Source organism: Euprymna scolopes, chromosome 41 (assembly GCF_053919585.1).
Source record: "Euprymna scolopes isolate OS-2025 chromosome 41, ASM5391958v1, whole genome shotgun sequence".
Taxonomy (NCBI): domain Eukaryota; kingdom Metazoa; phylum Mollusca; class Cephalopoda; order Sepiida; family Sepiolidae; genus Euprymna; species Euprymna scolopes.
In genome coordinates, this window is record NC_136522.1 from 42,181,206 (window position 1) to 42,208,179 (window position 26,974).

The following is a 26,974-nucleotide window of genomic DNA, read 5'->3' on the forward strand; positions in this document are numbered from 1 at the left end:
CCCATGGAAACATGATAACTCAAAACTATTTAGAGGCCTGAATATGTGTACAGTTCTTACTGTTATCAAAAAGCATCAGATTAACACAAAACATTTGCAAAAATCGCGAGCTGAAATTTATTTTTTCCGAGATGAGTGTAGTGCAGCATGCAGCAATTTGTCTCTCGAAAGATTAACAAAGACGCCACACGAAGCCTTGCTACGTGTCCTCGAACACTCGATAAGACACTGTCATACAAATCCCACGTCGAAACGCTCCGCAAGAAACATCACAGGCTTCAAGTGAACCACATCAGCATCTTTACGCCTGCGTCGGTGGAATGAATCAGTTAAAGACAACAACGAAGCTTGTCCGGCACATGAGAATACGACGTCAGAGATGACTACGACGCCGATGTGCAGACTATTGAATACATCCTCACAGACTGTCGCCTAAGGGAGGTATTCTCCGATGTGGACCTGAGGAATGGGCTTCGAGATAGTATGAGACGCTATTATAATGATTTGATTTTATGTTTACTGTGTATATATATATGTGTGTGTGTGTGTGTGTGTGTGTGTGTGTGTGTGTGTGTGTGTGTGTGTGTGTAAAATATAATTATATATAATACAGTATGTATTTGTTACTAAAATAGCTACACAGAAATGTTTGTGTTTGATTCCCAAAAGACATTATTACGTTAGATTGAATAGATTTATATTCTGTTGCATTTTTATAGTTAAGCAGTCTCCATTGAAACCTATAAATAAAATCCTTAATTACCATCCTCCATTTCTATTCATCACTGTATTTCCGATCTTTTGTTTACAACAGTTTTTTGCGTACTCCACTGCCAGAAACAAAAGCAATCTTGCTATAGCAGATACACACCAACCCGATCGCCTGATTCTCTTGTTAGCTATAACCATGTCTTGTTTTTATCTCTTACATACTAATATATGATAATTATGATCCATATTACAACCCACAAAAACGATTTTGATGTTTCACTTAAGTTATGGGTCACTGTATTTAAGTGGATTGGTTTTTATTATTTAGTTTTTTCATTTATTCAAATTATTTGATGCGTATTTTTTAATTATCTCTCAGTAAACTGAATTATATGTTTAGTTTGCAAGCATTTCATTTGAAGAATTTAGTAGATTTCTACATTTTTCTAGTTTTTTGTCTAAATATAATCTACACAACTCATGAAAAATCTAGAAATAATATATATGTGTATTAATACGAACAGAGAAATGGATTATATTTATCGACAAATGAAAAAAAAAGTGCAAAAGCAAAAATAAACCATAATTTAACGCCTTTTCTTGGTAATCAAGAGATTTTTGAAAACAAAGGAAGTCTTGAAAAAAAAAATTTAATTTTTAAAAATGTCTTTTTAAGTTTTCTTTGGAGCTCAGGAAAGAAAATTTTATAAGGAAATAAAGAAATAAAAGCTTCTAAAGAACGATAAAATAAAAAGAGAAATAAATAGAATAATACCGAGAAAGAAAAGGCTTAGACAAAAAAAAAGAAAAGAAAAAATAAAATGAATCACGATGGAAAGAGACGATTAAGATTAAAATCAAAAACATATAGAAAAAAATGCTTATAATAGAAAGTAAACCTTGAAAAGAAGGGTTCCGAATGAACGAAAGAATTTAGTAAGTATGAAAAGAATATAGAAATTCCGTCGAAAAAAGAATTAAGGAATAAAGGTTTAGAAATACACTTCCCCTAAAACAGAAAACCTTAGACAGAAACCAAGTTTTGAAAAAATAATAAAACGCTTCGTAAGAAAGAAAAACAAACGAAATTCACGAGCAAAAAAAAATACTAAACAGAAATGAATACACAATAAACAATTTCACAAAGATCGGATAAAAGTAAAAAAAAAAAAAAAAAAAAAAACCATCATTTACGAAACGCACATGTCTGACTTGTTTAAGTGACCAGCTTTAAAAAAAAATTGAAAAAAAGGGAAGAGAAGGAGAAAATCAGAAACAGACAAAATGAGTGAAAGACAGATCACGCGCACACAGGTGAACCGCTAATCAAAAAAAAAAAAAAAAAAGAGCGCACAGGTAAATTGGGAGTGGGGGTGTCGATAACTGACGACCCACGGCCTGAAAAGCATTGGATTCATTTTCTACTGAACGTCGGACTATCGCAGCAGCTCCCTTTTTTACCTGAACAAAATGACTACAAAACTGGAAATCACATACCTTTGTGTTATTACCTTGGTGCTAATTGCATACGCCAAAACAGGTGAGAAAACGTTAGTTTATTCGGCCGTTTTTTTTGTGATAATAATAATAATAATAATAATAATAATAATAATAATACGCAGGACTACCGTTACACTTACAAGGGTCTCGTTCTTGTTGTTGTTGTTATTATTATTATTATTATTATTATTATTATTATTATTGTTGTTGTTGTTGTTGTTGTTGTTGTTTGGTTAGTTGCTACAGGCCGAAATCCATTTTTTTTTTTTTTTAAGAATTTTAAGGATTGCCATTGTCCCTGTTAAGGCTGCGATCTAGATTTCGTAACATGGTTTCCGGGGATTACAGGAAATGTTTAATTACACCAATTGCCCCTGCGGCATAATAATTTTTTTCAGAGACCACGCTCTTTCAAATCATTTTTGAGGTTCGAATATTTTGTAAGTTTTTTGCGCTCATAGGAATTCAGTACAGTTACATCGATACTGAGAACAGTCGTTTCAGGTTTGTTCCATCTGATAATTTCTAGTGTATAGAGATAAACACACAAAAAAATAAATTTATAGAAAGATATATGTGTGTGTGTGTGTGTGTGTGTGTGTGTGTGTGTGTGTGTGTGTGTGTGTGTGTGTGTGTGTGTGTGTGTGTGTGTGTGTGCGTGTGTGCGTGCGTGTGTGAGGGTCATTCAAAAATAAAACCTCCTTAATTGAAAATTTGAAAAACTATGAAAACACGAGCGATCTTTGTACATAAAAATTTATTTTTCTAATTAGTCACCACTATTCTTATTGCATATTTGCCAGAAATTCAATGACACATCTCTGCTTCTGACACACGTCCATGATAGGTGTTTCTTTCTTAGAATATCACACCGTCAATCTCTGCAACAGATAGATGAAACTTTTCGGTCGTGAATGCATCAGCTCAGTATAATAACACCATGCAATTTAGAATACTTTCTGATCCATTCAGGCGGAATAAAAAGACACATATTCTGAAGCGATCTCTTTTAAGTCATGGAATACGTAGAAATCTATGAGGGCTTTAACAATGCCAGAATAAGTAGAGAAAGATTAGTGCCACTTCGAATTTTCCTTCTCCTAGACTAGTTGCACAATTAAGGCGGGAAAATTTAATCTACCGTACTATTTAATCTATAATTGGGAGAAATTATATGGTATCATGTCTATTGGTTATCTATTGATATATAGTAAGTTATCAAAATATATACGGTAATTAAGCTACAAAGAATATTCTATGTTTCATTCTTGTGAGAATTCGTCGGACTTTGACGAATTCTCACTAGAATGAAACGCGAAATATTTTGTGTAGCTTAATTGCCATATATATTTTCACAACTTACTACGTAGCTCTGCCTATTTATTGAGCACTGTTGAAATAAATACTGAGAATTTACGCATAAAATTATACTTTCGTATATTAATTTGTGATTATATGAAGTAATCATATATATATATATATATATATATATATATATATATATATATATCATTTAAAGGCGATTAGAACAATAGTCTAAAGAGCAGAGTGTATTTTAATGTAAAATTACTAGTTTAATTATCAATCACATTACTATATATATATATATATATATATATATATATATATATATATATATATATATATATATATATATATAGGGGATAATAAAAGTAGAAAATGCAGTCACAAAAACTATATATTGGTAAATATAGAATGATTCATTTATTCAATAAAGGTATACATACATTTTGTAGGGGAATAATTTTGGTATAAAGAGTCCCCTGTATCCCCTAATTAAATGTTTGTATATCCTTATTAAATAAATGAATAATTCTATATATACCAATATATAGTTTTTTGTGATTTCATTTTCTACTTTTATTGTCACTTATATAAGCTCCGAAGAAATTTGTTGAGCTTTGTATTATCCCGATATGTCTTCTCTTATAGAGTTGAATTTACTCTCTTCTTTTAATTCACTAAGTTTATATATATATATATATATAGGAAGAGGGTGTTTTCTCACATAAAAAATGTGGTTCATGAATATATTTTACATTTTAATAATTCAGACAATAAAAAGTGACGCGTGTGTAATGAAGACTATACCGCACCAACAACAAACAGACAAACAAACAAAATGACCTCTTCCCTTCCTAGCGTTACAAATATACACATTTAAGCGAAGTTGGTGGACGTGTGAAGACACAGAAACCTCATCGAAGAATTTTTAAATAAGGCATTTTTCAAATTTGGAAATGTTTACGTTTTTTTAACAAAAGTTTCATATTCAACCATTTTTTTTTTTTACAAAATATATATTTCTCATAAAGGATGGTGTCTTACACAAAATATTAAAATTACAGCAACAACAATAACTTATATGTTTTCGTTTAACCTATTATTTTTTATGTGAATAAATAACCTATTTTAACGGTTAACACAGACACCAATATAGATACACGTATATATATATACATATATATATGTATATATATATATATATATATATATATATATATATACTAGCAAAAGTACTCGTCGTTGACTGGGTTCAAAACAGCCTACAAAAATGGACTCTGATTTATGAAAGTATGATAGGTTATGAAAAGGAAGGATTGTAAATTTGGGTTGAATTTGGAAGTATCAAAACCAAAGCAAAATATGATGAAAGTAAAAATAAAATAGATAAACCCCATAATTTATTATACCACAACTGTTCACACTGAAACACTTATCACAATATTCTGTGGATCTATATTAAAAAACCTTGTTAAACTTTGTGACATATTTCCATTCTATGGAGGTCAGGTGCGAACGAACACACCATAATTTTATTATACCTTATTTCTTCAAACTGAAACATAATTATCAAAGTACACTTACGCAGATAGATATGAAAAGTCTTTATTAAAGTTTGTGCCTATTTCCATTCTATGGAGGTCAGGCGCGAACGCAGACCCCACAATTTTATTATACCATCCCTATTTAAGTTAAAACATACTTATCAAAGTATTCTTATGTACATCTATATCAAAAACACTTGTAAACGTTTTTTTTAATTTTTACATTTTTTATTTCCATACTTTGTGGACCAGGCGCGAACGCAGACCCCACAATTTTAATGAACCACCGTTTTGCAGGATCAAACATACCCATTCCTGTGTCTCGATACATCTTCTATCATTATATGTAATCAGTTTTTTAAAATAGTCAACCATAGAGGAACCTATTCGTGACAACACACACACACACATACATACGCACAGACATTCAGCTTTATATATATACTAGCAGGGGTGCCCGGCGTTGCTCGGATGTTTGGAGGTGTATGCTGTGCAAAAAAAGCAAAAAAACAAAAAAAATGGTTAATTTTTTAAAACTTTGACCCCTATTATGACCCCTTAAAATTTATTGTTTCGGGCTCAAATCACTTTATTAAGTTAGATCCATGTTCAAGGAACCTATATCTAAAATTTCAAGTGTCTAGACCCAAAATTGTCGGAGGAGTTTGGTAGAGTTCTCAAAGGTCAAATCGTTGAACTTTAACCCCTTAACAGCCAAATTTCTGGCTGACATCCGTCACATCGATTTTCCCAAATCTCAGTACCCGGTATTTCAAATTTCGAGTCTATAGACTAAAAATTGACAGAGTTATTGCGTAGGGAAATGTACACAGACAGACAGACACACAGACACACAGACTACCATATTGCGATTGTGATGATGTTTCTCCTAGGATGTAATGTAGGATTTTATTATAACGACCAAATGCGTCTAAAATGGCGTTCTAAGTTACATAAGATAGTGGCTAATAATCTAGACATAATAAATTGGTATGTGGCATATGTTCTTGCAAACCTACGATATTTTAGCCCAGAGGGAAATTTTTGCAATCATTTCATTATATTGTATGTATATATATATATATATATATATATATATATATATATATATATATATGTGTATATATATATATGTGTGTGTATATATATATGTATATATATGTATATATATGTATATATATAAAGGGAGAGAGAGAGGGGGGGAGAGGGAGAAAGAAAGAAAGAAAGAAAGAAAGGGAGAAAGCAAAAGTAATGATGAAAAAATACAGTTAGTGTACATAGTTTCTATGTTTATCAGGTATCTAGACAAAAGAATAAACTAACTTTTAATCCATAGATCTTCTAAGAATTACAATACAGAGTATCTCCTTATCACGGAAAATAGCAGTCGTGGTCTAATTGAAATCATCTGGCTTCTACTATCGGGAAATGTCTGGCAGTTGCAGCTAGCAGAAGCCACTGGTTGTGATTGTCATCTTTGTTAGTTACTGACGATTAATGCTGGCCAGGGGCGTTTACTGGCATGTCTAGCGCCACTGGCTGGTTTTGAAACTGGAACTCACTGGCGGCCATGATCATTGTCGACCTCCACTAGAATGCTTCTAACTGAAATTGTCTGTCTTCAATTATGGGACACTGACTGTCATTAGATGCCTGTGGTGAATAATAATAGCAACTGGTAGTTAATGCTGTATAGAGACGTTTTCTGACGTTTCCTGGTTGGCCTTGTGTGGCTTTACAACTATCACAGTCGATTTCCGGCGTGGCCCTGATTAAAATGCTCTAAAATGAAACTGAGGTTGTTATTTTTGCTGGCTGGCACTGGACTCTTCTGCAGTTACTGATCATGATCAGTTTTGTTCCATTTAACTATTCTGAAATGAAATCCATTGTATTTGTAGTCATGTCTTTACAAAGGTGGATACTGATGGATACTTATGGACAAATCGCTTGTTTTTAAATGTCGGGCCCTGTCATCCAGTAGCGGGTACTGTCATTCATGGTAGTAGATGCTCTTTTAAGGTCGTTAATGCAACTTCGTGGCAGTGGCGGTCACTGTTGGGCACTGTTATTTTTAGTCTGTTATTTTTTTTATTTATGAATACGTCCCATGTTGAATTTTTTTTCGAATTGATTTTGCAATTAAATGTAACATTATACAAATAATAATAATAATAATAATAATAATAATAATAATAATAATAATAATAATAATAATAATAATAATAATAATAATAATAATAATAATAATAATAATAATAATGCTACGATATGTTTTTGTTTAATTGAAAGTACCGAAAAATCATAATAGTTCTTGTTCGTATTTCACAAAAGCATATTTTAAACCAAACAGAACTGTAGTTTTCTTTTTTTAAAAACACCTAATCAAATTGGCATTAAAATGTTAGTTGTGTACACAGCTTAATAATACCGGATCATATTTTGAAAAAAATCGTTTTAAAAAGACAGATGCGAAACTGTTAAGCGATTAAACGTTTTTCGTATTGTGAAAATCTATTAATATAAACTGTAAAGTACTCATGCTTTTGAGATGCGAATTTTGATATCTCTCTGTGGAAGTTATGTTGCTGCCCAGATACGTAAACTTCTTTCGGTGTTGATCCAACCAGAGCCCTGATCTCTCCTTTCGCATTGAAAGTCATAAACTTTGTCTTATTCGCATTAATGTGGAGACCAATGTCATTTGCAGACTTTTCTAGCTTACGTAACAGTATTTGCGCATCAGCAGTGTTGTTCGCGAACAAAGCAATATCGTCTGCGTAATCTGCATCAGTTATGTATGCTGATTGATGACGTCTGTTTCTGGGTTCATTTAGGGTGGAGCTTAGCGTGTTGTGTATATCAACAAAGGTGCGAAGTACAAAGTCAAGACAGACAATAAAAAGAAAAATGGGCAAGAGTATTTCCTTGTAGAACCCCAGTGCGGATGTCGAAAAATTCAGTGTCCCCATCTGACGACCTGACCATTGCTCGAGTGTGCTCATATAGCGTCATGATAGCATTAATGACTTCATTTGGAATGGCATATGCTTTTAGTATGTTGGCCATTTTCCTCTATATACAGAATCGAATGCTTTGAATAATTCTACAAAGATCATGACTGCCTCAATGTTTTTTGCTTTGACTCCTTCAATCAGTCTCCTAACAGTAAGTATTTGACTAGTAGTAAAGCGATTCTTTCTAAATCCATTTTGGTTCTTCCTGAGCACTTCTTCGATCTTTGGTTGGATACGGTTGAGAAGCATGGCATTGTAGACTTTTACTGCAATTGGAGTGTTATTCCTCTGTAGTTGCTTGGTATGTTTAGATCACCTTTCTTGGGGAAGGAAAGTATGCATCCTTCCTTCCATGTATGACTAACTTTTTGTTTATATACAGAATTGCATGAATTAAGAAGGATGTCATTGAAGCCACCTGTCTTCCATACTTCAGGAGGTATGTTATCTAAACCTGCGGCTTTACATTTCTTGATCTTCTTTAGTACAGTTAGAAGTTCCTCCATTTTAATATCACCCTTCTCGCTATCGAGTTCCTGTACAACAATCGGCTGAATTGGTTGGTCTGTCACTTCTGGTTTGTTTCCGAGTAGCTTTTCAAAATGTGCTTTCCATTTCAAACATGCATTTTTCGGAGTGTTTGCCTTTAACTTAGCTTTGGCAGATCGTTTGCACTCAGATATCTCATTTACTACTTGCCAAGCCAGATAGGATTGTTTGTTATCTGCTGCATTCTGGATTCGATCTATTTGTTCTTGAACATACTTCTGTTGTTCTGATAGGTACATCATACTAAGCTCTTGAAGTGCCTGCTTCCTTAATTTTGTATTCTGTCGAGTAGGGTATTTATGTTGCTTTTTGATTATGTTTTTTAACTTGTCTCGTTTTGATATTATTTTGTCATTTTCACACGGTACTTTTCGCTTTACTTTGGGCTTCAGAGGTATACACTTCTTTGCTGCTTCTTGGTGCGATCTAACGAAGTTTTCATAGGTGGTATTAGCAGTTGATTCCTGCACTTGTGCTTGTAAAGCATCAAATCTGTTTCGCAGTTCTAATATGAATTTTTGATCTGATTGTCGTGTGATAACGTTGACCAGTTGTAGGGCTGTCTAGATGATTTTTTAGTTTTGCTCGCTCGTAGACTTAACTTCAACTTAGAGGTTACAATCCTATGATCAGTAGACACACCATAGAAACTGCTAAAAGCTTCACAGTTATGACAGCTATTTATTCATAAAAAGATAGTCTAGTTGTGCCTTGTCTCCATTTGGAGATTGATGGGTCCAGAGCTTACCGGGTCTTTTCTGAAAACGGGTATTCATGCATTGTATGTTGTTTTCAAGGAGAAAAGTTAATAGATACTCTCCATTTCGGTTTGTTCCATCATGGAAAGAGAACTTATGCTTGCTGTCTTCCCATCCTATGTCATGTCACCTCCGATAACCAATAAATTATGTTTGGGGATTGAGTGCATTATTGCTGAGAGTTCATCGTAGAAATTCAGGATCTTTTGCTTGTCATTGACGTTGGTAGGGCTGTAGCAACAAATAACAGTAGGATTACGATTGAAGGTAGCAAGAATTATCCTTTGTGTTATCTTCTCAGCACTTTTCAATGATTTCAATGCTCGAGAGCTAAGCAGAAGTCATACTCCCCCAATGGTACTATTTGTCGAATTTTTCCATGTTGACGCTGATACTAGTGTCCAGCTGTTACCAATTTTATGGTACTTTGTGTCTATGTCGTTGTAGAAGAGATGGTGCTCTTGAATACACACAATATCGATATCGTGTTCTTTGGATGAAGCAACAAGTTCTGATATTTAAGATGTGGGTTGAAGTGTCCGTACATTAAAGGTGGATATTTTGATGGTATGTTTACATTTTGCTCGCTTTTGGTGATGTAGTAAACTTGCGATAGCTGTGGCCAAGTAGCGACCCTTGGCTACCCGTGTGGCAGTCGATGCGGTATAGAATTCTGGTTTGATTTAAAAACCATCAGAGAAAGACGCCTACGATTTGCTGGTCATTGTCTGAGGAGCAAGCATGAATTGGTGAGTGATGTATTGCTATGGACTCCACAACACGGACGCGCAAGCAAAGGACGACCTAGATCCACGTACATCCAGCAAATAGCACACGTCGTCAACTGTGAACCTGAAGATCTGAGGCAGCTGATGGAAGACAGGAAACTCTAGAGAGGAAGAGTCACATTGGTCCGGGCAAGGAGCCTGTCATGATGATGATGATGATGATGATGATGATGATGATGATGATGATGATGATGATGTAAAGTACTTGTGCGTGAACATTTCCTTGTTATGTTTAATATGTAAAGCTGTCAGCTATTATTACCAAAATAAAGACTGATTCGCTAAAAGAAACATCTTTCTTATTTACCGAATATTGGTAAAAAAGCTAAATAATAAATGTAGTTATATTAATAGTAATACAAATAACAATAATGATAATAATATTAATAGAAGTAATAGTAATGACATTAAAAATAGTTATTCAATGTCTGAACTTTATACGACAATTGATGAGTCTATATAAATAATATAACAATAACAGTAAATGTAAAACATTAACTGGAATAATAAGAAGCAAACACAGAATAAAGCTACGATATCTGTAGAATTTAACGCATAGTCACAAAAAGCAGATATAGGTATCCAAGTAACCACAAAAAATGAAACTGCTAAAAATAATAGAAGCAAACTTAAACAAAGTATAAACAATAATAAACCAAATAAAGAACAATAGTAGTAATAGTAGTAATATATTTAGTAATTGAAGCTCTTGGTTAGTACGGAGGGCAAGAAGCTGTAGAAAATCCTGTTATAACGGTCTATCTGATGAGGAAAACATTTAGAGAATAAAACGTATAATATTGCATCCATATATGTGACTACTTCCCGGGGTCATAAGGATAAATAAGACTGTGATAAAAAAAAAAACACCGATGATTTGGGGGTTGTGGGAGGAGTAACTCTAAAGAGGAAGAAATATTTGCTATTTCTTACGTTGGATTACATAGTTGAGAGAGTGAAGCAAAAATAAGTTAATTATATTTTTTAATAATGGAGACAAAATTTGTATATAAATCGACAACACGCTGCAGTATTAATTTTGAATTGTAATTACAAAATATTTGCGGAAGAATGGCCTTTTTGGTTAGTTAAAGGTGAAAATTGTCATCATTTTATCATATATCGAACACACACACACACACACATATATATATATATATATATATATATATATATATATATATATATATATATATATATATATATAGTAAGTTATAAAATGTATATGGCGATTAAGCTACACTGAATATTTCGCGTTTCATCCACTCTAGGATTATGCGCGAATTCTGTGGTTGTTTGTCGTTTTTATATGCGCATCTTCTATTGAAATTTTAGTTAGCCAATCAGCTTTCTAGTATCCACTGCGCCCTTCCTATCAGCCAATGAGAATGCATCTATCGGACAAAGGCCTATTTGACCTCTGGTTGACCTGTTCCTTTGTGTGTGCTCTATTTAGCCTGGAGCTATTTAGCTTCTTGATCTTTTTTAAATCTAGGTTAGTGTTTTTTTTATTAATGTTAGTTTATATATAAATATATATATGTGTACACACATATATGCACATATATATATACATATATATATACATATATACATATACATATATGTGCAATCGTTTATGTATATTCATGTTTATTTAATTTATTTATTGTTTATTTTCTATTGTTTTTGTAAGTTTTAAAACTATTTTGTATCGCTATCCTAGAGTAAATTTTATCTTGTGAACACAGTTATTTGCTATTTCTGTTCCTCAGTTTAATAGATGTTGGGGTTCTTTAAAGTTCAACATCTATTAAACTGTAGAAGAGAAATCTTTACATTACAATAGTACAAGCCTGAATCCGACGGCGCAATACTACACCGTTCAATACTGTAAAACTGAAACAAAGCTGTTCTGCTTGAAAAGGGCGGTATTTTCTTCTTATTCATATTTATATCGATTCTTTGCTTTAAAAAACTAAAGTAATTACGTGTTTACTTTTTTAATATCCCATTTGGTGTTTCGGATTATTTTACTAAAGTAAGTAAAGCTTCATTATTTTTCAAAACTGTTTTTGTTTCTTTTGTTTTTCGATATTTCGTCGATATTATTTAGTAAGAGTGTTTAGCAGAAAAGCCAACAAACGACTACCCGAAAAAATAAATATACATGAAATAAATGTTACCATAGTCAATAAAAGTTCAGTTCATGTTTTTTTTTTGTTTTAAAATAGTTTTTAATGCTCTTTACTTGAAATCATTTCAGCGAACCGGAATTAAAACGAAATTTGAGGCGATAACTACTTAAATGAATTTTTATATAACCTACACATGCCATAATAGAATATTCCTCAAGCACAAAATAACGGAAAACATTAAAATATGTTTATAAATATCCCTTACGTTGACGGAACTCTCATAAATTGGTGACACAGAATGCTCAGGTGCCCCTACTTCAAATTGAAAACGGGGCTCTTAATTTCAAAGTCGCTGCCATTTTGATTTTTTTAAAACCGGTTCGTGAATTAAAAGAAAAACATTTTTTTACAAACTACTTAAAAATACAAAACAATGAACTTTTCTACCATAAAAGTAACTTTTATTGACTATGGTAACATTTATTTCTTGTATATTTATATTATCATATATATAACATTTTCTCTTTATAAGGAAACATCATTTTGTTGGTCACTCTTGGCTATGATTGGAAACAAAGTTGATATAAAAAATATATTTTCGCGAAAATTATCTTTACTTTCATCATATTTTGCTTAGGGTAAAATTTTTGAGTATCAAAACCTATCTCCTTACAACCCCTCCTTTTCATAACCTATCATACTTTCATTAATCACAGTCCATTTTCTGTAGGCTGTTTGTGAACGCAGTCAACGACGGGTACTTCTGCCAGTATATATATATATATATATATATATATATATATATATATATGTGTGTGTGTGTGTATATATATATATATATATATATATATATATATATATATATATATATATATGAACAAATGATTAATAAAACATGTTAAAAGACATCTTGAAAAAGAGCTAAAAACATATTTAATTTTAAAAAAGAAAACACAAGATAAGTGGATAGTCCTTAATCAACGGAGTTTCGAAGAAATACTCTCCTTCTCATCAGAGGGCAGGAATTAGCAAAATGCAGGATCGGATTTTGCATATAAAAGTATTTAATGAAACTACAAGTAAGTCACAGATCTTACTTGGTTAAAAAAAAGGGTGAGGTAAGGGGAACAGGAGGCAAAAGAAAAATAATAAAATATATTTATATATTTATATATCAAATATCTACAGAATAAAGTAAAGCCAGACAAACTCTGAAAGTTTTAATTTCTTTCTTTATAAAAAAAAAATCAGTATAAAATATATAGAATATCGGTTCTTCAAACAATAATGTATTGTGATTAAATTTCTCTTTAAAAAATATGCGGCTCGGGAGATTTTTAAAATAGACGCTTTTTTATAATGAACTACACGGCAGCAGTTGCCAGTACACATATAATTTATTACCATTGTATGATAAATATCCAAACAAAATAAATGGAAACGCGTCAGATTGAAGACCAAAGATATTGATTTTTGTATCAGTATATGGTTTTGTTTTTTTTGGGTTTTTTTTTTTTGAAAAGCAAAGTATACTATTATTATCACTTATTTGTACTTTGTAACATTACTTAAGACACAACAAATGAACTTTTGATATAATACCGAGAAACTCAAAACAAAACCAACCTGTCTTCTCCCTTGAGGCTTGCATTTACGAACATCCGTGGGCTTAGAACTAATTTAAATCATGTTGAAGCATTTCTCCTAACAAACACCTCGGATATCTTAGCACTAAGTGAGACTAACCTACACTCCTCCATTCCCTCTAACTATTTTTACATGCCAGGATATCTCCCACTCTGCCCTAAGGACTGACAGACATATGCACGGGCTTGGAGTCTATATTCGAAACACCCTCCTCCTGACTAGAGAAACTAAACTAGAATCGGACGATCGAGCCTTTATGTGCTTTAGACTTCACATGCAACATAACATTAGCTACTTTTATTTTCTCTACCGCCCACCCTCGACCCAGAACTGTATCCTAATAAACAAAGTCTCTTGCAACATAGATACAGCAATTTCTCTCGACACTACCGCACAAGTGCATGTATTTGGTGACTTCAATGTCCACCACAGCAACTTTTCTACTTAGACAGACGCAGCTGGTAGCACAACACATAGCTTCTCTATATCTCATTTCCTATCACAGATGGTTACGTTCCCAATCCGTTTCCCAGATCAGCAAGAACAACACGCATCAATTCTAGATCTGTTTCTGACCACAATTCCCGATGACTGTGTAGCGAATGCCCACAGCCCACTTGGGAACGCCGATCATGCAGTGGTAATGGTTGAAATCGCCCTAAACTCTAGAGCCAAAGCTGAAGAGCCGCTGCTCAAAACAGCGGAATATTATAAAAAGGCTAACTGGGAAGCCATCAGGGATCTCATCAGGGACGCCCCATGGAAAAATATCTTTTCACTTCCTGCTGAACCTTGCGCATTGCGACCACTGAATGGTTCAAAACGGCAATCGAAGCACATGTTCTCACGCGGAAATTTTATAGCAAGCTCCACTCTCCCCAATGGTTTACTTCTACTTGTGCAGCTGCCATAGCGCAAAGGCAGCATGTGTACCGCAAATTTAACCGACATAAGTCCAGTTCAAACAGACAGAAGTATATAGAAGCCAGAAGTAACTGTAAGAAAGAAATAGCGACAGCTAAGAGAGAATTTACTAAAACCACCAAAAACGCATCGAAGCACAGACATTAGGAACCCGTGACTTCTGGAAATGTAACAGTGTAGTAAATAATGGGCAATCAACAACCACCCCTCACTATCCAACAACCATGAGGTTGTTTGCTCTGCAACCGAGAAGGTTAACATGCTTGCCAGTCGGTTTGCCTCCAACTCCACACTGGACCTTGCTAACCCTCCCTGACTTTCCTTCCTTCCTGAAAGCCCTCCCTGGCTTTCCTTTGCGGACAGACGCCACACTAGACGATCGGAAAATCACCTCTGCTCAGGTGCATGCTCTCATAAGAAAGCTTGGTACTGCAAAAGCATGTGGACCTGATCTCATCCCGGCTGTGCTATTAAAAATGCTCCGCCGAAGTAGCTCCAGTTCTCTCCAAACTTTACAGCAAATGCCTTAATGAATGTTGCTTTCCTGCCTGCTGGAAAACTGCTTCTGTAGTACCAGTTTTCAAGGATTCTGGCGAAAAAACTGACCCGGTAAACTCTTGCCCCATTAGCCTCCTCCCACTTTTTGCCAAAATATTTGAGACCATAATTAACCAAGCTCTAGTCCATCACCTTACATATGCTAAACTTCTGACTGACCAACAATATGGATTTAGACAAGCCCGTTCCATAGCAGACATCCTAACTCTAATCTCTGAACGGATATACCATTCATGGGCCAAACGGGGGAGGGTAGAGAGGTGGCTCTAGATATATCTAAGGCTTTTGACAGGGTATGGAATGAAGGTCTTCCCAGGAAAATCAGATCATACGTTATCACCGGAAGAATACATAACATAATTAAATCATTCTTAGATAAGAGAAAAAAATCAGGTTGTCCTCGACGGTCGTACATCGAAACAATATGACGTACACCGAAACAATATGATATAAATTCCTAATATTCATAAATTACCTCCCTCATAAAATTGTCTGTGAGATGAGTATATATGCTGACGACACCACGTTCTATAACAGACACGACAGGAAAACAAATGAACAGATATCTAAAGAAATGGCAAAAACACTAGAGGATTACCTCCGATCTACAATGGAATGTCGACAAAAATGGATGGTCACATTCAATGCTGCCAAGACTAAACTTGTTTCTTTCAATAATTACAAGAAACATTCCCTACCACCAATAGCAATGGCCAATGACTTTATCTGAAAGTACATCTTTTAAACTCCTCGGCCTAACGTTCACATGAAACATGAGCTGGAAGAATTACATTGAGAGAATTGCCAGGACCGCTGCAAAGAAGATAAGTTCTCTCTACCGTGCTAGAAAGCTACTAACGCCCGAAAGTATCCTGTACCTCTAGAAGGTCACAATTGGCGCATGTATGGAGTATTGTTGTCATATTTGGGCTGATGCATCTGCTACTAGTCTCTCGCTCCTAGACAAGGTTCAAAAGAGAGTCGCCAATCTGATAGGTCCTGAACTGTCATCTAAGCTTCAGCCTCTGTCCCATCGACGAAATGTTGCATCCCTCTGCCTGTTCTACAAGTATTTTAACGGTGAATGTTCTGACGAACTGTAAGCACTTATACCTCCTCGACGTAAATACCCCCGGCGGACTCGATAGGCAGCTAAATCCCACCCCACACAGTAGAGATTCCTAGATGTAAGAGAGCCTTCTACTCCAGTAGTTTCTTCCTCAGAACCGCTAGACTTTGGAATTCCCTTCCGAATCCCTGCTTCCTCAACTGTATTGACATGCAGAAATTCAAGTGTAACGTGAACCGGTATCTTGCTGCCCAACTCCCTACACAGAACCCCTGATTCTTATGTCCCTGATAGTAGCCTCCTACATCAAAGTGGCAATGTTTGGGTGAAAATGTAATAAAAAAAATTTTTTTAAGAAAAATAGGGAAAAAGCGAGAGAAAGAGAAAGAGAAAAAAAAAGTGTAAAAATTGATATCGTAGTACCAACACATGAATTTCTAAGGTTGAATCCTTAATGTGATTGAATTTGTTTGATTTAGTTGGGGTTTTTTCTGTTCAGAATTTGTTGTTTATTGTCTTTTTTTTTCGGAAAAAACAGGAATTCATAAATATATTCTAAATTTATGTTTTATTGAAATCAGAAATAAGGAAAGCGTAATGGGCTTAGACCTCTGTATGCCATACACTTGGATCTTCATTGCTATGTCACTAAGCAATTTGATTAAATAACGAAATTAAACAGAAATATATCGAGTGAGATACAAACAGATATTTTTATGCACAGATATATTTTTATTATTACAGTGACAGTTGAGATTTTTTAGGATGTTGGCCATCGAACAATTGGGATCAAATTTTACTTTATGTCAAATCAATGTATATTCACACTGACTTTCATTAGTTATTAATTTTAGAAGCAAGGAACAAAATATGTTTCGAAATATTATAGAGGAAAATTGATGATTTGAAAGTTTTAAATTATTGAGATTTCTACTGCCATCTTGGTTGTTATTTACACAGCGTTTCGGCTAATAATACATCAGCTCTATGTGCATCTTTGTGAACTTTGGAATATTTACTTCGAACGCAGAAACGTATACATAATTTCACATTGAATATTTTATTTAATCCGCAAGTGTAAACTGTTCTTATTTTGTTATGGCCGAGTAGAAGTATTAAAACGTTTGCATTGGTTTTATTTCTTACCGCTAGTAGTAAGAACTGAATCTTCAACCTCAAAAAGACTCATTGCTAATCAACACTTTTGATAGTTACACGACGGATTCCTGTGGACGATTCTCGTATCAAACCTGAGAAGTTTAAATCTTGTCTTGATGCTTGCAACTTATTACAACTTATTACAATGTATTACAACTTATTACAACTTATTACAATTTATTATTACTTATCACAACGAAGTCATAATGGATACTATCTGACGTGTCAATTAAATAAAGGTTATAGTTCAAAATTCTGCATCTGGTCTCGAATTCAACAGAAAAATTACGGAGTCCAAAAAGATGCATCTGAAAGTAATCGGAGAATTACGAGAATTTTGACATAACAGATAACAATAAAGGCACAAGTGTATAACATACAGAAGTTTTAGCACATTACGCTTAGCACATTACATTTTTTTATTTCAATAAAACAAAAATTTAGAATATATTTATGAATTGGTGTTTTTGTTTTTCGAAAAGAAAGTGTAAAAATAATAACGTTGATGAAAATAGGAGTCAGAAAAATCAAAATAATACAAACGAAATTACAGTTTAATGTTATTTTAATGATAGCTGTTGTAAGGTTCCCTGCTGACTGATATCGATTTTAGATAAGCAGAAACTACAAACATTTTGATTGGTCAAACTCGTTAGAGTCTATTATCTCTGAACCTTGTCAGTTATACAAGTTGAACCAACAAAATTGACATCCAGAAAAAGTTCGTAATCCTCTCTGCAATGCAGCCATGTTTGGGGCAAATAAACTTCGGCCTATGCCTGACGTGTCCACTAAATTTTAGTCATGAATTTTTAATAGTCCATGTTTAATCGCCGTTCAATGATAAACACCTTCATACAACGTGCAATACTCCGACCTGCATTGGCACTGCCATGATTTAGGCTGTGATTATCTTCTCCGATGAATAAATGTTCTAAGTATTGTTTTGATAAATACCATCGACGAAAAATCCTAGAAATAAATATCTGGGAGTAAAAGTCCGGTGTGTATGCATCATATTCAGCATCATACCTTCTACTGATGAGACGATTATCAAAGTTTGTCTACATATCATTAAACAGAGAGAAAATCAAATCTGTTGAATATTTATGGCTTGAACAAGTCTTAATGAACAAATCTTATGTTTATTTGTTCTATGGTTGAATTGCAGAAATAAACGTGAATTTTATCAAAGATTCCATTGATGTCATTTTGGGCGTTTACGTGATTACAAAACTATACAAGAAAAATATAATTAGGAAACCACCCTAACTCACAGTTAAAACCGATGACCGGGCAAATATCCACTGGACATCCACCGTACAAAAGCTCAATACAACGGTTTAATGTCGAAGAAAAGCAAACCAATTTAAAATAAATAAATTAACAACATTGTTTATATGTAAGTTCTTATACTTACCAAGAAATATTTTAAAGAATTTATTTTATAAAAAATGTTTTTATTTAATATTTAAATATTTTCTGTTACCGTGTAAATACTCCATAGCTTTTAAAATTATAATTTTTAAGTTTCTGTTTTAAATGGTTAACGTTTAATAGACATGTCCCTTCATCAAGTCTACGTATATTGTGCAATGGTTTGGTTTCGTAAAGAAGTTAATTTAATGAATAACCGAATAAATAATTCATTTTAATAATTTTATAATTACGATCAGCCATTTTTGTTTTTACACAATAGAAATAAATGAAATTATTGATGGTTGTTTTGTTGTTAATGTAACGCGGTCTAAAAAAACTTCGTGGTAACAACAAAGAAAACTACAAATTAAGTCCATCCTTAGAAAATGGGCATTAGTTCCACATATAACTTTAATGTAAAATGATCACAAGTTTTGGAACAGACAGCGTTTAAAGGACATGTAACCAATTTTATTTTAAATCTTACCCATTTTCTAAATTTCATGGAGATCAATTGGGTGTGCTGTAAATATTGTTAAAAAGATGTTATCAATAAAATAATTACTTTGGGGGAGAGAAATTGACTATTAATGGTTCTATTACACACACGTTGCACGTATCTTTCCAGCTTTTGTCAAAAATTTTAAAGAACAAGTCCACAAAAATCCTACCACACATCAGCGGTTTGCAAGAGTTAATATAAAATACGCAACAAAAAAGGCCTCCCTAACCCATCATGTTTTTTCAGCTAAATTGATTTGGGCTCTCTGTCAAATAATGAGGGTGTGTCAAGAAGTGAAATAAGAAGGGGGTAAAAAAGGGGCACTAGGTAAACTTTTAAGGACTCTCACCTGCTGAGTAGTTGAGTGGCCTAATTCCTTTGGCCCGGGGCTGAACAAACTAAGAAGTTATTTTTGGAAGGCTTTACGATTTAACGTGAAATGTTATCAGTTGGGGAAGGAGGGAGTGATTTTTCTCAAGGGACTTGTACGTGCCTTAGTAATTCAACGCAAGTATTTGTGCATTTTATAGTTATTCATAGACGGTCTACATCGGTGTATCTCAATGTCCTCTGTGGTTAAGCAAACATACCTCGAAACCCGACGCTGTTAAATGGTAGACTCTCGATAAGAGGACAAGCGAAAGTGAAATTTTAATGTGAATATAAATACTTTGACTATTGAAGAGTGCTCAATTTGCGTTTATGAAGATCTTTGCATAATCGTTAATGGTAGCTAATAATATCACTTATCACAGAGCCCAACTAACGATGGATGAAGGGCATAGTGATATATATATATATATATATATATATATATATATATATATATATATATATATAATTTAAAGGAGATTAGAACAATAGTCTAAAGAGCTGAGTGTATTTTAATGTAACAGTGAAATTACTAGTTTTATTAAAATACAGGAAAGAAAAAGTGCTCGTTGTAATTTAGATATATAATAAGCTCGATAGGTAAATATCCTAGAGCTAATTCAATATTAAGTAATGTGATTGATAATTTAAAATTAAAAAATCAAATTATAATTAAATTAAAAATCCGTTTCATAAGAAGGAACAACAACAAAATCAATTATCTGTACGATCGTTTCGGAAAACAGTGTTTTTATTGTGGTAGACATCAAGTTACGGACAATAATTATTACATATAGTTTTTTAATAAACAAGGTCTCCTCGTCAGCAAATTTTGAAGGGTTTTTATTAAATTTAAAAGACACCATAAATAAACCTAGCATTAAAAGTAAGGCAGATGTATCTTTTAATTTTTCGCCTTTTGAAATCAGGAACTATGGTTAAAATACTCATATAGATGTTTTCAATAAGGTGAGAAGCTATAGCAAACATCTATATGAGTATTTTAACCATAGTTCCTGATTTCAAAAGGCGAAAAATTAAAAGATACATCTGCCTTACTTTTAATACTTCAATAATTCAAATTATCTTCTTTTAATGTAAGTTTATTTGATTAGAGGAGATAAATTGTAGAATCGGTTGCGTTGTTTAATATATGTTCAAATTTGTAGTGAGTGTTCGTTCAAGAAGTTTTCTCCAAGATTCATTGAAAATGAATTTAATTAGTTTAGCTTGTTTAAAGTTAAAATAATCATCATGGTTTTATGAATGAGAGAATAATGCATTATGAATGAGAGAATAATGCTATTATGTTATTGGCGTGGATATGTAAACAAAAATGTTTCTTCTGTAGAGAGGTGTCTGGTGTATATGATTTTCGTTTATCGTTTTGGGAAAATATTGGTTTGATTTTTTTCTTAGCATAATATATTTGGAGTATTGCAATGTTTAGAAATGATTTATGATATATTTGAATTCTTCGTCCAGATATTCTGAATATATATATATATATATATATATATATATATGTGTGTGTGTGTGTGTGTGTGTGTGTGTGTGGGTGTATTTATATATCCATAGATATATATCCATATATATAGAGAGAGAGCGAGAAAGAGAGAAAGAGAGAGAGAAAGAGAGAGAGAGAGAGGAAGAGAGAGAGAGAGAGAGAGGTTGAAATGAATCCGGTAAATAAATTCAATTAATTAGAGGTATTTGACGTTGTTCTGATCTTTTATAATACATTAAATCTTCAGTTCAGGAAAAAAACTACTTTTATTGTCTTTTAATAGTGTGTTCTGAATGTACGTACTTTCTATGTTTTTTTTTGTCTTACATTATTTAATTAAATAAAATTGCTCATAGTAAAGCTTTTTAACCATTTCAATAAAATGTACTTTTTAATAAAAATATAATTGTTAAAGTTTTAGAGGTACGTTCAGTTGTTGTTTTTATACATTTCCCGTCTTCGTGACTAAGAACTTTATTCAAATTCATTTACAAACCCCAGGTTACGTCTGCTACTTGCAAAAGTATGAATTGATATAAATTGTTTGTCGGGATTTGATGAATTACATTTTTGAATGTCTTTGATTTTTTTCGCGGCGTTACCAATCACTAGACGAGTACCTGACTCGTTTCTAATTGGAAATGTAAACCAAAGAATTAAGAGTATTTAAAGACGGGGTGAATTAAGAGTATTTAAAGACGTGGTGAATTAAGAGTATTTAAAGACGTGGTGAATTAAGAGTATTTAAAGACGGGGTGAATTAAGAGTATTTAAAGACGGGGTGAATTAAGAGTATTTAAAGACGTGATGAATTAAGAGTATTTAAAGACGTGATGAATTAAGAGTATTTAAAGACGTGGTGTATTAAGAGTATTTAAAGACGTGGTGAATTAAGAGTATTTAAAGACGTGGTGAATTAAGAGTATTTAAAGACGTGGTGAATTAAGAGTATTTAAAGACGGGGTGAATTAAGAGTATTTAAAGACGGGGTATTTCGCAGGTTTCCATCCTCATGTACAAGTGTATTTGTGATGCTTATATACTTGGGAGAAGATAAGCGACAAACTTGCTTGAATGCTTAATTATTTTTATTTAATCAAATTTTCAAAAGCCAAGAATTTTTTTATTATTTATTTTCTGCTTTTAGCTAAAATTTATTTTTTATTTGATGGTTTTTAGCAAACATTATTTGCAGTTTCCAATTGTTTTTTCTAACAAGGCGATTCTAATTAACTTTGATACGATAGAGAAGCTGACGTTTTTATTTTATGTTCCTCCACATATTTTGACAATGTATTGATGTCTTGCACGCCTCGATGTGATAAAATTGATTTTACTACATAGCAACAATATATGACCTTCTTTCATTTTAGAGAAACAATCGATAACTTCTATAAGAGTGCCGCAACTCTCTTGAAGCAGCATTATTTGAGTTTAGTAGCAAGAGGATAGAGTTGTCATTCCACATTAAATGAAACTATGTAACACCACATTAATAGCACGAACGACACATTATTATTTGGTTATTTACTAATAATCGAATGTATATAACGAATTTTGTTAAATCCTATTTAAAATATAATTTAATTTCGTAACATTTTTAATAAGAAAAATTAGGGGTTTTTTTTTGGGGGGGGGGGCACGTACTCTAAACCAAGAGTTTTCGCACTCTGCATTCGTCGCTTAATCAGCACACTCAATTTCTATATGTAATTTTGGTTTATTTTATAAATAGTATAGCTATTTTTTTAATTTTTACTTTTTTATTTCAAATTTAGTTTTTTTGTTTGTTTGGGGGTTTTTTTTTTTTTCAAATCGTAAATCAGCTGCATTGTTGGTGCGAACTATATACATTCAAGTTTAAAAACAATTTGCCGAAACTAATTCAAGATTTTCCTGGTTTGAATCGATTGACTTATCAATTATGGATATTTTTCTTTGTTTCGTTCGCTTCATCAAATTTTCATGAAAATAAAATAAATCCCTCCTCGATTTTAGCTATAGTTTTATAGAAATATGATTATATTTATAATTTTAAACTAAATATTAATGTAATAATTAAATTTAGGATTCCAAATTCTATTAAAGAAAATATTGATAATACAGGGTGACCCCCCCCCCCAAAACAAAAGCTAAATGGAGGCCATCTAGAACATATGCTGTAGAACGGAGAAAAAAAAGGCCAAAGACTCTAGTGTTTTGATGTAATGTTTTCAATATAATAAACTAGTTATGACCAAAGTTTCATTTCATTCGGACAAAACACTAAGAAACGGGGCCTAATTAGAGTTGGACCCGTTTTTTTTTTCGGGGGGGGGCACCAAAATGATAAGTTTAATGCTTTCTGTGGGGCAATGCGAAGTGGAAATCATTATTTTCTAGGCGTAATGACCTTCCGTAAAAATAATTAGATACTTTTAATTATAAATATCTTAAATATATATTACATCATTTACAATGCGATAAAATTTAACTAAAATCGGTAGTGGCTACTATTTCTGTCGATAGAGAACCGAATTCAGTCAGTTGGGACTTGGCTTCGAATTGAGCTAGATCTAATTACATTGATGAGTCTAACAATCAACTGGTATGGAAACCTGTGATTATAAGTTTCACAAAATATTATTATCAGTAATATTCTATAAGTACTATCCCACCTAAATAAAAATTGCTCAATGTACAAGATAGAGCAAATAAATCAAATTTTAGTCATTCAATGAATTAAAAAATTATGACGTGAAATGTTTGAATTTCAAATCAAAAGATTTTTATTATTCTATGTAAGACAAAGAATACATTTGAAATATTATAACTCTTTATCCTATAGGATTTCGATGTCTACCATCTCTTCAGAGGAGAAAATATTAGCAAATAGTTATAATGGTTTATACCTTATTGGCTAAAGTCAGTGAGACATGGAAAATCACGATTAAAATTAAAGTTGTTTAAGTATTTAAATGTCATAGAGTAAGGGAAGTTAATGAAAAGGATAAAAAGATTCACATCCAAATTGCACGGTAAAATCCGAAGATGGTAGATATCGAAATCCTATAGGATAAAGAGTTATAATATTTCAAATGTATTCTTTGTCTTACATAGAATAATAAAAATCTTTTGATTTGAAATTTAAACATTTCACGTCATAAATTTTTGAATTTATTGAATGACTAATATATATATATATATATATATATATATATATATATATATATATATATATATATATATATATATATATATACTAGCAGTTCAGCCCTGTTTTGGTCGGCGTGTGGTGTTCTAGTGGTGTTCTTATCCAGTGCGACACTTTTTTTAAGAACCTTCAGTTTGCATCTTCTGTGAGTACATATCGGAGAAATAAATATTAACCGAGTCTAAAAGTCATAACTTGCAATGTTTTACGGCATATCAACCCTTATTTTATGCTGGACCACAGTAGCTAAAGTATAACAATAGATAAAGATTTGTGTGCTTTTGTAACAGGATTTGACGATACGAAGTAAGTTTGTAAGCGGAATCATTGTTTCTCGGTGAATAATCTGGAACGTTATAAAATAGGCTAGTACAACGGAGATAATGTCTGGAATGGTATCTTCCGAGAATCGAACTGAAACATACCTCACTTGAACACAAAGGATGAGCACCAGAGTAAGGTAGACCCCAGTGTCAAAATTTTTTAGGGCTTTGCGCGAACAAATGGGAACATAAGACAAACCTCACCAAATGAAATGACTGTTGTGCACTTAGAGTGAAAACAAAAACATTATACAATTCGGGCTTAGCTGGTGATGTGGTGTGTGTGAGCCTCCTTGGGAGACATCGTGACGCCGAAAGGGCTCAGAAAATCATAACGTAACTCTGACCCTAAACTCCAACCCATCTTTCTTGTTTGTCCTAACCCGACTGGTGACAGGATATCTCTCTCTCTCTCTCTCTCTCTCTCTCTCTCTCTCTCTCTCTCTCTCTCTCTCTCTCTTCTCCCTATAAACGAAGAGGGGAAGCCATACTGGTTCGTTGAGAAAATTCCGTCTGTAAAAGGAGAAAAGAATAAAAAACAAGACAATAAAACTATAAAACTATAAAAAAAAAATAATAATGGCTAACAAGCGTTCATTGAGCCGACATTTCTAACGAACAAAACAAATGTCTAAAACAAATAAAAATGATCAGTACACAGCGTACCTTATATACTATATACTAAATGTTGCCCGGCGTCCAGTTATTTTTATAATGGACTGTAGTTTCCCTTTTATACTTTTATACCATTTTGTTGTTACAATTTGTCTATCTCGTTAAAACATACGCAAATGCTCAGTGAAAAGTGATGTCTCTCAAAGTGGTGAAGGTCAAGATCAGATGTGATAGAAGTTTCTTGATTTTTGAAAAAGGTCGATACAAATAACAAGCTTGAGTATACGAAAAGAAGTCAAGTACAAGTATGGTGGTGCATGTACTTCCTGCTTCTGTCGGACCTCAATCTTTTGGGTAAGTTTAGCTGATCGAGGGAATAGGTTTCTGAAAATAGAAACTCTTCAAGATGCCTATTCCGGACTTTTAATTTTTGTCCTAGATCTCTCTCCAATTGCATTTATCTTGGGAGGACACCACTCATTCTCCAACTCTACCTCCTGTTTTTTCCACTTAGATCTTACACCCATTTAGAAGTTGGAATGTTTGTTTTTAGTTTTCAATAAACCAGAAAACAATGGGCCGTCTATTATATTAGACGGAAAAAAACTCTTTTTTTTTTTTCTTTCCTCACTCGCCGTTTTATTATAATAAACTCTGTATATATGTATACTTATGAATTATAAAATTTCCAATTAATTTGAGGACATTCTACGTAGGACAGCCCCTATAGTAAATGTGGTATTGTGGTGTCTGGGATAATTTTAGTTAAGAGACAGTTTTATCACTATAGATCAAAAATTACCAATGATACTCTTTTTTTCTCTGCAGATTTTAAGCTTTGGATGTAATTACTTTTAAATGTATTTTTTATGTTCTGTAACTAAATAATGCAAAGTATGATATATGATTTCATCATTTCAATGACACCAGATGTTTTACCAATGCCGTAAACTTTTTCATGTAAATTGCCGCTTTTGCAAAATAATGAAAATGAGATTCTAAGTTTCTAATACGATTGAATTTTTTTTTATTATTATATGGCGTTAATGGATGTTATTAATTATTATATTTCTTTCAATTAAACTAATGCGTACATTTAAGAAAACATGTCAATGCTAATTAGAAAATTATAAATTGCACAATATTTTTTTTCCGAAACTGTTTATAAAATAAAGACGTAAATGAAGTACATGAAGAGTATTTATGACTATTTGCAGATTGCTATATATTCGATATTTCATAATGTTATGGTGTAGTATGGAATTTATAAAGCATAACCAGTTATGATATTAATATAGGTAGGATTGGTCGAAACACTTTAGTAATTTTATAATAAAATTTAATTAATTTTATTAATGTGGTAATCATATTTATGTATTATAATTAAATTTAGGGTTA

The 26,974-nt window shown here is 32.7% G+C and overlaps 1 protein-coding gene across 1 annotated transcript in view; it reads left to right on the top strand.

Moving 5' to 3' along the window:
- The first annotated feature begins 230 nt into the window (after positions 1–230).
- Positions 231–26,974, top strand: part of LOC145266482 (uncharacterized) — a 108,951-nt gene continuing 82,207 nt past the window's right edge. The window contains exon 1 of the mRNA XM_080122200.1: positions 231–2,251. Within this exon, the coding sequence (XP_079978326.1) occupies positions 2,182–2,251 (70 nt within the window). The 5' untranslated portion in view covers positions 231–2,181. The remainder of the gene's footprint in view (positions 2,252–26,974) is intronic.